The sequence below is a fragment of the Sprattus sprattus genome (genome assembly GCF_963457725.1).
Source record: "Sprattus sprattus genome assembly, chromosome: 17".
NCBI classification, from domain to species: Eukaryota; Metazoa; Chordata; class Actinopteri; order Clupeiformes; family Clupeidae; genus Sprattus; species Sprattus sprattus.
In genome coordinates, this window is record NC_137915.1 from 4208251 (window position 1) to 4224839 (window position 16589).

The 16589-nt window shown below is 43.4% G+C and overlaps 1 protein-coding gene across 1 annotated transcript; it reads right to left on the minus strand.

Annotated features, from left to right (window-relative positions):
* Window positions 1-212: 212 nt before the first annotated feature.
* esco1 (establishment of sister chromatid cohesion N-acetyltransferase 1) lies at window positions 213-9221 on the minus strand. The gene is made up of 10 exons (XM_080855276.1): window positions 9129-9221; window positions 5123-7877; window positions 4871-4958; window positions 4652-4715; window positions 4347-4431; window positions 2673-2804; window positions 2265-2354; window positions 1931-2074; window positions 1279-1463; window positions 213-1136 (listed from the first exon to the last, which is right to left on the minus strand). Exons 2-10 carry the CDS (start codon window positions 7874-7876, stop codon window positions 989-991), a joined length of 3690 nt encoding a protein of 1229 aa, XP_080711402.1. The 5' UTR covers window position 7877; window positions 9129-9221; the 3' UTR covers window positions 213-988.
* Window positions 9222-16589: the final 7368 nt, after the last annotated feature.

Consider the following 16589-nt stretch of genomic DNA (forward strand, 5'->3'; position numbering starts at 1 on the left):
AAGATTTGAACCAAATTTTTTTGCAGAATGTACAATGAATAACTGCTCATGTTGACTTTTTGGACAATATTGAAAAGCAGCCGGCATTATTGGATTTATGCAATAAAAACAATGATGTTCTAACACACTGTTAAAGGACGCCTTTTATTAGACTTTTTTTTAACAGGTTACATTATACAGCTATTTGTATAGCTATGTCATCTAATCTCCATTTTGTACACTAGGTCAATTACACAATGTTACTGTTATCAAATGTGTCTATTGCTGTCAATTTCATTTGTGTAAACTTTTAAAACACCAAAATTCTGTCATCATAAAAAGAAAAATGCCAAGAAAATATTTCTCTTTTAAAATGTTTAACAGTACAATTTTAAAGGTTTTAAACCAACAAAAAGGATCACTCATTGATGTTTTGGAACCTGAGATTCTAAAAGTAGTTGTGAGGGTTTCCTCTCCCGGCCAGAAGGCGTTGCCCACAGCTAGCGTTTCGAACCGTCGGTGCAAAGTCTCACGACTGAGTATGGAGAGAGGAAACCAGTTTGGGGTTGCTGATGTGCTTGGGGATAAATGACACCTGTTGGGAGGTCCAAGCGAAGTTCATGATCCACTCAAAAACTTGAACCTGAGCGAACACCATCAGACTCTCTCACGGAGCAAGTGATTATATAACGTGAAATGCTTTTCGGCTTAATTTCACTGGCCAGACTTTGTGGTAAAAACACTTGGCCAGTCTCTCGCCGAAGGGCCGACAGCGTCTGCTTCGCTTGGTTCGCTCCGTTCAAACCGGTGACAGCGTTCCACATAAGTGAGATTGGCTGTGCCGTGTCCACTGCAGGTCTCTGTGTGCTCTAGCCCATTCAGAATGAGCTTGATACATAATTGCCGTTCGTTTTAAATCCAGGCCATGATTTCTCATCCCAAAACTTACATGGTTCAGTCAGTGATCTGGGGGGGAGGGGTTACACACATGGGGGGGTTAATGGCAGGGTCAAGTTGAACGGTTCCCACTGACAAAGTTATAGACCAGGAATTGGGAGGTGCCACAGTACTGGGTGGCAAAGAGCTTTCCGTCAGGTGTGGGGTCTGAAAAGGCAATCTCTTCTTTGCTCAGGTGGGAACCATAGATGAAGTTATTCCTACAATTTGATACAGAAAATGATGTTACTGCATGAAAACTAACTTGCGTCACTTAAATTAATAACTATTGCTTCTCCAACACATTTGTTGGGTTTGTCTTTAAGTATTCAAAAGTAGTCAGATGATGGGGCTAGGACTCACCTGAGACATTCGATCATGCGCGAGGCGATGCCCTTCCGTCTCATAAGACTAAAGACCCAGATGCGGCTGATGCCGCAGAGCGCTGGCTCGGGGTTGGTTGAGCAGCACCAGGCCCGCTGCCGCTCGAACATCATCTTCTCCCCCTCCGAGCCCTCCGGCCCCGGCTCCTCTATCACCCGGTAGCCCTGCAGAACGGAGAGGGAGACGGCAAGACAGTCACTGACCACATACGCCGTAAACAATGAATGTAAACAATAACGTTATTATTATTATTATTGTTGTTGTTGTTATACCCATTACTACATATCATTTGACGATTTCAGTTAAAATTCTTTGTTCATCCTATGTTCATTTTTCATTGCCGAGGAAGTTCACAGACTAGACCAACACAACTTTTCTTTGGACTTCTCATCCTAAGGACAAGCACTCACACTTCTTCAGATGATAAAATTAGAGCCATTTATTCAGATCTCTGAATGCAAGAGGATTTGAACTAGATCACAGCGCACATTATTAATCTAGGCCACACTGCAGCCTGTTGTTAAGGTAACCACATGGAATGCTTATCTAGCATCAAAACCTGAAGAGAAAAAAAAAGCGCTGTGGAAAAACAGACTCGAGCACATATGCAGACAACTCAGACATGTCTCACTTCCTGAATGTGCTCCGCGATGAGGCAGCCTGCCACCTTCTTGTCACTGGAGATGAACAGGAAGGTCTTGGTCTGGGAGGGGCACTTGGTCTCGACCTGCTGGAAGCCCAGGTCATTGTCCACCATCTCCCTGATCTCCTCCACCTGGGCAGAGAGATGAGAGGAGGGTTACTATGGTTACTCAAAGCCATCACCAGACACATTACCATCTCAGACACATAATAACAACAATAATATCATACCCCATTTAGTAATTACAAATCTTAATAAAGGGCAGATTCTGCTTCTCTGAAGTAGGCCTGAGGGGTTGAAGAGCAAGGGCTGACAAACGTACCTTTTTCAGTGCATACTTGGGGTCATCGGGAAGTACAAGAATGATTTTGCCATCTGGGTACTCTCCCAGAATCCTCTCTTTCTTCCAGCCCTGAGGGAGTCAGAAACCAGGTTTGGTATTGGTCACTGAAATCTGACAGGACTGATATGTATATCAAATATATAATATGACAGTCTTGAGGGTCTGAAGGTGTCTTCCACTCTTGTTCACATTTCAAATGATGCTTTCTAATCAAGTGTGTGTTGGTCTGTAGGCATGGGTAAGTGTGAGCAAGGGTGTGCTCCATGTGGACATCTCATTGTGTGTGTGAGTGTGTGTGTGAGTGTGTGTGTGTGTGTGTGTGTCTGAGAGTGTTTGTGTGTGTGTGTGTGTGTGTGTGTGTGTGTGTGCATATGTGCTCCTCCTCACCACGTATTTAACGGCGCTGATGAACTGGTTGTGGAAAAGCAAGTGCTGAGACTCGTCCTCTTGGCTGGAAGCAGAGTATAGCATTCCACACACACTGCAGAGCACTGACCCAAAGGGCTTCTGTCCAGAGTCCTACAACACACACACACACACACACACACACACACACACACACACACACACACACACACACACACAGAGACAGACAGACAGACAGCGAGAGAGAGAGAGAGACAGAGACACACACACACACACACACACACACACACACACACACAGACACAGACACACCACAAACACACGGACACACAGATAAACACAGAGACACACACACAGACACAGACACAGACACAGACACACACACACACACACACACACACACACACACACACACACAATGTAACAAAGAAGTTAGATCCTAAGGCAGGGCAGGACAGCACCATCACATTCACTGTCAGTAGAGTTTATCTCGGTTTAGCTCTGTGCAAGGAGAAATGTACTGCAGAGACGTTTCTACGTTTCTTTCCAGAGAACAGAAGCCTAACTAGCGATGTGAATGATGTGCCTGGGAGAATGGTGAGCAATGACTACTCTGCATAATCCGTCATTTAAAGCCAGACATGACGGGGGGCACTGTGGCGCAAACAGTAGCCCCGACCACAATCGGGCTTGATGCCCGTGGAGGACACAGGTTCGATTCCGGCCTGATGTCATTTCTCCTGTCCACTCCCCACCTCTTCTCCCTCTCATTTCCTGTCCCACTCTTCACTTCAAGTATTGATAAAAGCCCAAAAATAAATCCAGAAAAAAAAGAAAGCCAGACACGACTGTGCGGGTGAAAATCAACCCAGTGCGTCCATCTGGGGCCCCTCTGTTCGATAAAAGGCTGTAGCAGAAGGGGATGTTCGATATTGACGCTATATTAAGGCCCAATCTCAATACTTCCCCTTACCCCTTATCTTACCCCTTACCCTTGAAATTGCGCGTTCATGTGAGAGCTAGTGTTGTCTCAATACCCAATTTGATCAAGATTAAGGAGTAAGGTTAAGGGGTGTATGGCCCTCGTTTTTGAGATGATCGGAGGGCTACCTTAACTCCAAGGGCTATCCCAGAGCACACCGCGAAACCAGCTCGGGAATTTTCAAAAAAACATGGCTGCTTGAAGCGAGGAATATTTTACATGAATAAAGCTATCTACACAACTTTTTATATGTTTATAATGACTCGGTTTGATCTGAAATGTACTACACGAGCGATGCATAGAATTGTCGGTCTTAACTGAAACTTTCAAACGGTAGTTTTACCGATACAATTAGCGCGTATACCACCACTCCATTGGCTTATATGGTAGCTTGCCAGCTATCATGCTACATACACTGCATGTAAGCATTTTTGGCTTATAATTAATTTAAAAATGACGACAGTCTTGTTTCGTGCTCTACACAGTTGTATACACATATATTTGCAACCATGTTCTTCATTAGACTTTTTTTTAAATCGCTAGTTTCATAGCTCATAGTCACGCATGACGTACCCGAAACCTAGTGGCGTCTCATTTCATAGGGGAAAGATCTCAGCCCTTGGCCCTTACACTTGCAAGTGCTAGGGTTAAGACTAAGACAAGATTAAGCAAAAGGGGCAAGGAGAAGAATCGAGATTCGGCCTAAGACTCACGGTTGTGGTCTGCTGGCTTCCTTTGCTGGCCTCCTTCTTCACATCTTTCTGGAGCTTTGCATCAGACTGAGGACCACAGTTAGGCCTGTAAAATACATATACTCAAATTAGCACAATATTTTACTTTTTTTATATTTAACACTTACTTTCTATGTTTAAAAAACACATGAGCATACAACGTTGCACAGTCAATCACGATATGCAATGAGCAGGAACAAACACATCATAAAGAAGATAATTATATTTAACAGCTGATGCTGTGAATGAATGAATGTATGACCACAAGAAAAATTCCTGTATCTTACTGGACAATCTCTCCGGACGATGGCTTTGATTGATCCGTTTGAGCTGGTGGCTTTACTTCCTTATCTACATGGTTTGATAAAATGCAGTTAGTGTTTTGCAAAACATATTAAAGAACATTTGAAGTATCGAGTTCTCTATTTAATTTACAAACAACATGGTCTCTTAGGTGTGATAAACTGGGCTGAACTGATGCCCCTAACGCTTTAAGACGGCTTTACCTGCAGGTGATTTAACACAAAGCTGCTTCTGTGCGACACTCACTGTGGACCCTTTGGACTGGGTGATAGAAGTCTGTGCTACATTGCTCTGTAAGGTATAATGACAAGAAACAGAAAAAGAAAAAAAAAAAAACATGTCAGAAAGATTACACATGGATAAATAGTTACGACAACAATAATCAAAATCCCTTATCCTTAAAATATGACATGTTGATGATAACGGTGTGGACAGCCACAACGTTTCCTCATTACCTCGTGTTTCCCATTGCTGGGCACGGCAGGCTTCGGGATCTCGTCATCTAAGCCATCCAGCACGAAGTCATCAGCAGAGTACTTGGGCCTGGGGGTATAAGGTTTGTACTCGACTGGAGGACGCGTCTTTGGGACAGTCAGCCCATTTGATCGAGGAGAACGAACTGGAGGGAGCGCTCTCTTGGGTACAGGTTTGTTAGACGGTTTGGGGGTATTCTCCTTCGAAACAGGATGCTTAGGGGTCCGGTCGGGTCTAGAGGAGGCAGCTGGGGTGGGAGTATTAATAACAGAAGCAGCAGCAGGAGCAGGAACAGGAGAAGAAACAGGAGCAGGAGCAGAAACAGAAGTGGGAGTAAGACTAGGTGCGGGAGCGGGAGCAGGAGCAGGAGCAGGAGCAGGAACAGGAGCAGGTGTGGAAGGAGCAGCAGTGGTAGAAGCCGAAAACCAAGGCTCCTCTCCGAGAGGCTGGTTCTGACTGGCCTGATCGGACTTCAGTTTCTTGACCCGTGTCCATGTCAGCTTGTCCCTCTGGAGCTCCACCTGCCGCAGCCGCTGGTACCGCGAGAGCTTCTTCTTCTCGTGGACCTTCAGTGGAACGGTTATCTGGCTCAGGAAGAAACGCCTCTTGGGCGTCTCCGCCTCAGGCTGGGCCGCTGGTGGTTCCGGGGCCTTCTCCTCGGGCTCGCCGGTCCGCGGGGGCCCTTTAGAGCCGAGAGGGGACTGAGTTGCTTCCGATTCCTTGGACTCGGCTACATCTTTCTGCGTTGCAGGGGTTGCAGTCGTTTCATCTCTGACCGCTAGGGCTGCTGCTTGTGACGGCAGTGCTGCTACAGTTTGAGCAACCTCTTTTTCCTTCTCCTTCTCCTTCTCCTTTGTTATCTCCTTGATTAAATTAGTGTCCGACGCAATGTCATCAGCGATCTCCTCACACAGGGCCAGGATGTTCAGCTGCCTGTGAGCAGCTCTCTTCGAGGCTGCGGCCATTGCTTCTGCTTGCGCAGCCAGACGAGCTTTGGTCCTGGCTTGAGGATTCATGGCCTGCTTCCTGGGCTGACCCCCTGCCGTGCTCTTCCCGGTGACGGAGTCCTTTGACAGGGCCCTCACCACCTTAGACGCACCTGAGGACCTCAGTAGTCCAAGTGCTACCTTATCCAGGGCATCATGCTGGCTATCGAGTGAGCCGAGCAGGTTCTCACTCATCACTTCCACCACACAGTTCTCGATCTCAATCTCGATGTCGTCTATGTCCATCGGTTGGGTGTCTGAGGAACATTCCAGCTCTGGTGAGGGGGGCGCGTTATTTGGTCCCTCTGGAGAATCAGCCACACTGCAAATGAGTGATGTTGTCGTCACGTCAGTCTCTTTTGAACTGGGTGGATCGGTGCAAGTGCTAGACTCTTCTGGGACTGGTTTCAGCTGATCAGAGGGGTTAATGGGCTCTTCCAATGTTTCGTCCGGTTCAGGAGTAGAAACTGCGGCGGCTTCCTTGTGCTCTTCCTGGTTACCGTTACTCTCCTCTTTCACCTCTGAGGTAGACACCGGAATATCCTTTAGAGATTCCGCAGTCTGGTCAGTCACGGCTGCATCTTCTGTATTTGGAACCTCTACTTTCTCACTAGCAGGAGTCGGTGGTTCTTCCTTTCTATCTGCTACCTTTTCAACTTGGAGGACTTCAACTTGCTCCCCGACCTCTGATGCAGGTACTGGACTGTCCTTTTTAACTGCCACCTTTTCCACTTCCTCCCCGACTTCTGATGCAGGTACTGGACTGTCCTTTTTAACTGCCACCTTTTCAACTTGCTCCCCGACCTCTGATGCAGGTACTGGACTGTCCTTTTTAACTGCCACCTTTTCAACTTGCTCCCCGACCTCTGATGCAGGTACTGGACTGTCCTTTTTAACTGCCACCTTTTCAACTTGCTCCCCGACCTCTGATGCAGGTACTGGACTGTCCTTCAGAGCGTCCACACTTGTGGTGCAGGCCACAGAATCTGGTTCTTTATGATCCGTTGGCTTTTCTTCTTTACCTATCTGCTGTGTATCTGTTGTGGCCACTGTATTGTCCTGTGTGGGTTCCACAGATTGATGCTCCAATATGGCTTCCTCCTTAGGCCCTTCCATGACTTGGCTTTCCTTTCTCTCAGGTGAAGGAACAACAGTCTTTACTGGCTGGGGTTTCAAAGTTGTAATTTTAATGGGCTTGCCGTAGCTGTGATCTATCTGTATGAGGTCTAGTACCAGCTGTAAACCTGTTGATTCTAACCTGACAGAAATGTCTGTTTCCTTTGGGTTATACTTCTTTTTGTAGCTCCCTAGGCCATTGGACGGAGGGCGACCAACAGGACGTCGTATTTTTACAGCACCCTCGCCCTCCTTCTCCTTCAGGTTCTTCCTTCTAGTTCTCTTTCTCGGAATTGACTCTCGAATTTGTACAGAAATTTCAGGATCCTCGGAGTGTTCTGGCTTTACTGTAGCTCCCTGTTCTGCTGCGTGTTGTGCCTGCCTCCGCCGTTTCCAACCCTTCACAGGTCCCCTGCGCTTGGCTGACTGACGGGAGCCACTGGTATTCTCCTCTCCCTTGAGCGACTCCTTGGACTGTTGATCCTCCATCCTCTTTTTTTGTGATGCTGCTGCTCGCAGTGACCTGCGTGGAGTCTCGGTAGCATCGCTGGCCTCTGTCCCCGGTTGCTGGTCCAGCTTTCTCTTTTTAGTAAGTCCTTCAACTGATTGTACCCTTCTCTTATAAGCTGGCATTCTGCAAAAAGAAAGACACATTGAAAAAAATTAGCTTCGAAACTAAAATCGAACTACACTAGATGTTTACAGACATTTTGTCACCATCTCCGGTTCATTATAACAACCAATCTCAAAATAAATCTCTACTGAGCAAATTATTTAGGCTAAGTATTATACCATTAAATGAAGGTGATTCACTGTTTACATTACAACTAAAGTAGACCAGAATATGAGTGCAACTCAGTATTCGAACACACATCAAATCTATGACTGCAATCAACGTTAAATCAACGTTAAATGTACCTATAATCGATCACTGGCTTTCTATACATTATGACATCCATAGGATTACTCCAACAACTATCTTTTTAATTTTTATTACATTTTCATTTTCATTGCATGGAATGGTAATTTTGTACCTCAAACCTTAAATATCATGCCAGCACACGATTTTGGTAAATTTTAAATGGCACGTCATACGAAAACACAAGGCCTGTGCCTACATCTCCAGAATACTCCCTGAGACAGGCATGCATTTTGAAGGATCAAATTATACATTTACAAATAGTGAGCCCTTATAGTTCAAACAAGGTACGCTGAAGCAAAATAAAACTGAAAAACCCCGGCTTGGTAACTATTAATTCTGAAGGCTAGCCGGAGAGCTAATAAGGAGACTGGGTGAGTGAATGGCTCACTCGCAAAAAAGCCTGGCTTAAAATAATAACTACAAGCTAACTCATCTCAATAGAGCTGGTAGTCACTTAACCATTCTGCAGTCCCCTAAGATGAGATAACCTAAGTGAGATCGATATCTCACAGAAGATGCTCCCTTTAGAAACCTACTAATGTTTAGTTGGCTACTTATCTGGCTCAAGTCACAGGTCCGCTTTAGAAGACTATCTACGCTAGTTGCTAGCTAGCTAGTCATCTTTCAAAATTGCCATCATGAGTGTTCAGCACACCTTACTTTGTCTACATGCTCTTTGACAGGCTATTCCACGTCTCTAATGTCTAAGTGTGTCGTGAAACGATTATAGCGGACTGATGACAAATTGGTACTTCTAGCTTTTTTCCGACAACTGATCATCAACTAGCTAACCTAGCTATAGGTAGCTAGCACAGTCAACAAGCAAGCCAGCAAACAAACGAGGAATAAGGAGCTTGTTTGGCAGTCACAGCTTAAAATATATGTGCGACCATTCACGATATACATTGATTTTGCAGAATAGTAACTTAGTCGCAAATAAACCGATTACTTATAAAAACTCACTTTATCGTTTACTTCTACTCCCCAACAACTGCTGTTTTCTTCTGTGGAGTAAAGTTTGGCTGTACTTCCGGAGCTAGCCGAGCAGAGGGAAGTGAGGAGAAAAGGGGGTCATTGTGTTTTTTCCTCTCTCTTTTAATATGATTAAGTGTATCTATCACATGAAATACACATTGTCGTAGGTGGGATTCAGCGTGTATATCACTGATTTGTGTGACAACATTTCTGAATAAAAGGGAACACTACAATGAGGCATTATGATATGAAATGCACAAGTCTACACCCGCCGTCTGATAGAGTGTTAAAGTGAATCATTAGAGCCGAAACATCATATAACTCGTATGTTATTACAATGTCATTGCTTTGTGCAAATCTCATCTAACTGTTGCTAGTTCAACGTCTGGCATACAGACTGATGTCAATACAAAATGCCATTAAGGATTTAGACACTATTGGCATTTCACATATAAGTGTTTACAGTCATAGAGCTAACAACACCCACAAACATTCAGCTCTTTAAAAAACGTCTAGAGGAACCGGAAATCTAAATATCCCTGTATCCCACAATGCAATGTGACGCGCGCTCTATGAAACTTTGTGGAAAGAGGTTTAGCTGAAATAACTAACTTTCACAAGGTAACGTATCGTCTTTTTACTGTTCATGCATGTATACGGCTTCACATGGACATTTCAATGACTGTATATAAGTTCGCTTTGCTCAGTTATGCTTTACCGCAATATCTTGTTAAACATCTATGCCGTGTTGATTTAATGTTAGCTAACAGTAACGGCTCACTATATACCTTCATTGCTAACGTATGGTTGCATGATGGCATAACCGGGGTGTTCGCTTAACATTACTGACTTTTTGAATACTTGTCAGTTCATTTAGAGGATAATAATAACAAAACGCCAGTTGTATCTTCAAATATGTAGCTTGATAGTCGTACTTTTGTTGTCATAACGATAGGTCTATATACTAACAAAGTTAGCTAGCGTTGTCACTCTTGTCTCTTAACTTTTGTTGCAATTTGAGGTGTGCGTTACCTCACTCAGTTGTCAGTATTTACAGGATAAGCATTGTCCGCGAAATAATTACTGTAAGTAATTTCCTGCACTCTAGGTGGTGCTCACGGAGGACGAATCATGTGAGGAATTTCTCTCCGACACCACTAGGTGAGTTGTGTTCCTCCACGACAATAAACAATTAACAGCAGTTGGGCCAAATCTATCATTTAAAAAATCAGTCTGTGTGTTTAATTCACAACTGATTTGTATCAAACCATGCTTGTCTTGTTGTAGCCTATGCTGAATTATGGAGTTGGAGCTGTGTGGCTTGCTATATGTGAATGGAGCGGCCTTGACCATTCTTTTTGTTTGTCTTCTTTGGTATCATTCAGCAATTGATGTCTTAAAATGATAATGTGTAAATCGTGTTGTGGTATGTGAGCCCTTGACGTTTGAGGTGGACACTCTGGAGTTGTCCAAACAGGATGCGTTGATAACTTTTCTGGGTTTATTGTGTGCCCCAATTCATGGGTAACTTTGTTCATTCACCGGCTCCTAACATTGTGGCCCCTTTTTGTATAGAACAACAAGAACAACGCGAACACAAATCAGTCGTTTCCCTGTCCAGGTTGGCATTTTCTAGTACAATGCAGAACAGTAGTGATTTGGCTGATGACTGGTCCCCGGGCCAAATAATTAGTGTGCTTGCCCGAAGGGAAGCACAGTATTGTTATCGTCAAGTTTTCTTTATTTATTCCGTACGTTTTTCTTGCAGCTAACTACTCCTCGCCCGATTGAGCTAGAGACGCCATTCAAACACCAAAATGTCCGGCCCGATCCGGTGCAGGCTGCTATGACTTTTCGTGGCGATACTCTTTGCCACTCCTTTTTTATCCCTCTTTTTCATCCCCTTTTTCTCTCATTGACTAACATGGGGAAGGTTGAGCCATTGTGACGTCACCCACTAAGGCGAAGCTCTGTATTCTCCTGTAACGGCAGTTGACGGCCAGCGACGACCAGCATACAATCATGGATATAAACACTAGAAATGCTGTTGCTGAACTTCATCTACACACCTGATTTAATTCTTTAAGCCTTATTGGACATATTTTTATCTTAAAAGCTATATATATATTTGTATTTAACTATTTTGAGAAATGATAACGTTATTACGTGATGTGCCTTCGCTGCAGAACAGGATGGTATAAGAGAAAGAGAGCGGAGATTCTCCTAACTAGCTGGCTAATGTAGCCATCCCATTTAAGCTATTCATATTACCGCTAAGCTATTTGTGACATTGGTAATTATACAGTATAATTTGTTACATTTCACTCTCAATTTTTCCCGCTACAAACTGCTTAGTATTCCACTTTTTAGCCTTCTCTAATCACTCGATTACCTCAGCCAGCCAGATTGGCAAAATGACAGCACCGAGAGGTCCACGTATGTTTACCCTGGAGAGAGCAGTAGTGCTTTGCCAAATTGAGCCAGAGATTTTCGAGTCGAATGACAACGAAACTAATGTAAGTTGTAAAATGAATGTTGATGGATAACAACCTAAATCTGAGCCATAGTTGCCAACTCTGGCATCTACAACATTTCTGATTAGCTAATAGCCTACACATAGCCTCTTACTCTATAAAACATTAAAGCAAATATGGCGATTATTATTTACCTTATCTGCTGGTAACCATAGAAGATCGTGAAGTAGGCCTACTAGTGATTTGAGTCCAAGCCCATATGTATTGTAGATGAGGTAATCCACTTGGTGCTAACAAGCACATCAAAACTCCAGTCAAAACGATGGTCTGTCGACAACGCAGATTTCGCTAATATGTTTATCCTACTTGTAACTTGTTGGTTGCTAGAAAGCTCTCTGAACATATGACCGGTCTTACTATACTGTTAGTACACAGAGTATTCCTATTTTATGGACTGCATGGCTTATGAACAAAGCTCATGTAAAGTGACATTTCTAGTAACGTAATCTTGGAATGTGGCCTGGCTCACGTCGCTGTCATTCTTCCACACTGTCAGTGGACGAGCGTTGGCTCACTGTAGATTCACTTTGTTTGCGTTATTTCAGTGTAGTATTTATTTATATATTTAATTTTGCAATTAGGCTATATAGGCTGTCAAAAAGGTGTTGTATCGCTATGGCAGGGTTACATGAAGTACATATGAATGTAATAGACTACTTTGTGCTACTGAATAATGCAGCTGAGATAATAAAGTCTTTGGAAGATGTTTTGTGTCATGTCTATAGGTTTATGTCTGTAAATGTGAAATGGTTAGTGGTAGGCCTACATCTCATGGCATTTCAATATATTTCTAGTTTAGTGAGCTACACTTTAGATATTTTCTGAGAGTCTTCGAGTTTAGCTGCCCCCTCCTTATATGGATAAAACATATAACAAGCCAGACATCACTGTTGAGAGAGAACTGCATTAAGTCTAACATATAGGCCTATCTTACAATAAACTTTAAGTAAAGCTGGCTATGTAACCGCATTCATTCCAATATTGTTGCAGAGATGTTTCCTTTTACCAAGATAACAATTTCAACAATTCACTTAGCTCAGTAAGTCAGTATAACGAAACTCTGGAACTATTAGGCTATGACCAAATGTAACACACTAGACCCTTTCACAATAAACAAGCAAACAAACAAACAAAAACAGAACAACAAAGATACCCTCATATGTCTAAACGTCAGTGGAGCCAAAATATAATGGTTGAGCTTGGTTGCTTGCTAAAATATATTGGAAGAAGGCCCCACTACACTGATTGAGTAGATGTAAATTTATACATGTTAATTCATTGGCACTTGTTCTCTCTGTCACAGAGCAAGCACACTCTCGCAGTTCGTTCACGAAACGCATTCTAGTTGTATACTCCTTTTCTACCAAGGCCGTTTGTGGGCTGGTGCCTAATCTCAAACCGGTTCTTAGCATTTTGACAGCCACAGAACTGGCTCTCGCCTAGGAAACACTCTGCTGGTTTAGAACCAAGAACCGCTTACCTCGGGCATGACTAGCTAACTAACTTTATCATTGCTATTTTTATAAAACTAAACATGTTTAGCGAGCTGCTAATTTCTCACATCAGTGGTTGTGATGGTCAAAGTGAACTCCCTGTCTCGTCGGGGAGGTGTTGGAAAGGATGGCAGTAAAGCCTGGACTTGACGTAATGAAGGCGTGTTCTAGCTCCCTCCTTATACAGTGACGTGATGACGTGGCCCTATGTTAGCCCATTGAAAAGCAAACCGATTCTTATAAGGTTCACAAGTCTGAGCCAGCACTAACACCAGGCCAGAACTTGCACCTAGTTTGTATTGGTGGAAAGGGGGTAAGAGAAGCTGTTTCTTTAGTTTGGTGAGGCCAGTGCTTGTCATGAACTTTGAATGAACTTTGAACGTATAGCCTATACACGCAAATACTGAGACGGATGGTTGGTGGCCCTATTTACATAACACTATCAATATTCAAAATTCAGTTTTACTACTGTGGGCAGTAAGTCAAGTTTAAAATCATAAGGACATTTGTCTGATGTGTCACCTTCAATGTATGCGTGAGTCACTCAACTGTAACGCCTGAATTTCTTTATTTATATATTTAGAGAAAGCGTGCTATAAAAGAGGCTGGCTAATTGTAAGTGTACTACAGAGTAATATTTTTGTTCAACTAATTGCCAGTAGGCTAATAATTAGGGGTGGGAATCTCTTGGCATCTCACAATTAGATTCGGATTCAGAGGTCAACGATTCGATTCTAAACTCATTATCGATTTTAAACCAATTATCGATTATCAATTCTAAACCGATAAAACGATTATCGATGCATTTCGACTTTTAAATCATTTCAGTTTGCAACTCAGTCTAAAATCACTTCCTACTTTGTCTTTGATAATTAAAGAAAATCAACAGATGAATTACCTTCTCTATTTTCTTTATTAGAGAAAAAGCTTTTTCTTGTCACAATTTTGACTTTCTATGAGCAATGCAATAATCGATGCAGCTTGCATTTCAATATGAAATGGATGTGTAAAAAAACTAAAAAAAAAAAAAAAAATAATAATAACAAAATCGTTACAAACTTTTGAGACAGAATCCTTTTAGAGAGAATTGAGAAAAATCGATTTTTTTTTTACCCACCCCTACTAATAATGTTCAATTTTATAACATTTTATAACATTTATAACAATTTTATTTTACAACATATTGTGAAATTAAAATGTGCAAGTAGATCATCCTTAGTTTCAAGCAAAGTATTTTTGAACTGGTTTGCCATGAAACACTCAAGCCAGTCTGCATTTGTTGTGTGTGTTATTTATTTGTGTGTTATTTATTAAACATCTTTTTCAAACTATTTCTTGACATCCATCCCCAATCTGAAATGAGTAGTTTTGTGATTTGTACCAACGATGAAGACCCTCCCCTGGAATGCTTTTGGCTGGCACCAGCTTGTCCCAAAGCATGTTATGCATCATATGCCAGCCACACCCAACAAGTCAGTGCTTGTCTTGCTGCAGAGAGTTCCCCCTTAAGTGCCTTCACCAAACCCCCTTTATATTCTCCAGTTCCGGTGCAATGGCACAGTTCTTTTCGTTGGGCAGATTAAAGGGCAATGTGCCAGCAGCCTCTTTTGAATCAGTGGGATAACTGATTAGTCACAATCTTGGCAACTCTGCAAATTGTGACGCTGTTGTTTAGATGTTTGACTTTATATGATGTTGAGCCTTCATTGTCTCGAAGACAGGACTCAAAATGATGAGTGTCAGGATGCTAGTTTGTGAACAAAAAGGAAGGTGGTTAACAGACTTCTCTTTGATTTGTTTTCTCTTGAAAATCCTTGGCCTTGGGGCTTTCCCTGCCTTGCTTGACTCTTAACTACACATGTGTGTGTGTGAATCAGCCACCTCCCTTCAGGCTTTAGCAGGAAGAGTGTCCCTATAAACCCTGTTTATTTCCCTGAACAGGGATTTAATCTAATCATACATTTTATGATGTAAAGATTTACAATAGCTACATGACACATGTACCCTGACCTTTGGAAAAACAAATGGAGGATTCAAAACGGTAGCAGTAACCAGTGGGTCACAGATGAACAAATGGCCTGATTAAAGGACAGGTGTTACCTTTTTTTTTTTTTTTTTTAAACCTGAACTGGGGAATACAATCAAGTAGTGTTTGCTTGATAAGATCCAAGTCTGATAAGTCATGAGTGTGTCGACGCACAGTGTAGAACCTCTGGTGTATGATGTGCCATAGGTGGAGTAGGGGTGGTGGTGGTGGGCTCTGTTGACAGTTATGAGTTGTGTGTAGAGTTTAAGGGGTCAGGGTTGATGGGAGTGTTTGTCCGGAGATGACGGCGTCTGCCCTGTCATCACTCCCTTCTTCTCTTCCTGGCCCTCCGGTCATGAGGAGTGGCACTGGGGATTTCTCTGCCTCCAGGCTACCACTTCTTAATCTGTCTGATGTCTGTCTAATAAAGGAGTTCTGTGTATTCACACGCCTGGCTTTGCCTGAGAAGAGTCAATCATCCGTGTGTGTGTGTGTGTGTGTGTGTGTGTGTGTGTGTCGTGTCTCTCTCTGTCTGTGTGTGTGTGTGTGTGTGTGTGTGTGTGTGTGTGTGTGTGTGTGTGTGTGTGTGTGTGTGTGTGTGTGTGTGTGTGTGTGTGTCCGACCACAAGACAGTGGGTGAGAACCAGTGAAAGGGAGATAAATGGAGTGAGAGACATTGAAAAGCAAGAGAGCAGAAGCAGCTCAGAGAGAGAGAGAGAGAGAGAGAGAGAGAGAGAGTGTGTGTGTGTGTGTGGAGTGTGTAGCAGCTCAGGGCCTCTCCCTCAGCACCAGGCTCCTACACGCTGCGCCGGCTGGCCTTTGAAACAGGACAAGGAGGAACCGGCCGGACCGGTTTTCCTCAGATGGGGAGAACCCGTCAGACCAGTTGCCGGAGCCAGCCGAGCGCTGGTATGATCCCAGGTCCCACTGAATGTGCTAATCAGCCCTGCCAGTCAGATGAGAGTGCTGTATAGGTTCAGAGGTATGCAGGGTGAATGTAGAAGCACACTGCCTGGTCGTCTCGGCAGTGGCTCTGGATTCTTGTCCCTTCTGATTTGACTCCACTAACCCAGAGGTGAGTACTAGGAATGTGGTAGATGACATGGTGCCAGGGATGTCTTTGGTATTGTGTTAAATGGCATTTGGAGCAGAGCACTTTGTTGAAGAGGACTGGGTATGTCTGTGGGTTAGGGTTATGCTGTTTGCATCCTGAGATGAAATGTCCAGTGCTGTGAGTGTCCTCACCTTTTTTTTTTTGTGCCAGTGATGCCAGCATTCTTTCAGGAGTAGAGGTCTGGAGAGGAGTAGTCCTGACTCTCTGGATCTGAACGCTGCTATCTGAACTGTTTGAGCCCCACACAGACTTCATTCATTGTTTGTGGTTTATGTGATAGAG

Bases quoted from the DNA above. Each gene is read 5' to 3' on its own strand.
- esco1 (XM_080855276.1), bottom strand. From the start codon at position 7,876: ATGCCAGCTTATAAGAGAAGGGTACAATCAGTTGAAGGACTTACTAAA. The intron at 2,355-2,672 runs GTGAGGAGGAGC...TGACTCCCTCAG, and splicing joins TCAGCGCCGTTAAATACGTG to GGCTGGAAGAAAGAGAGGAT. The intron at 1,137-1,278 runs GTGAGTCCTAGC...ATCAAATTGTAG, and splicing joins CGCATGATCGAATGTCTCAG to GAATAACTTCATCTATGGTT.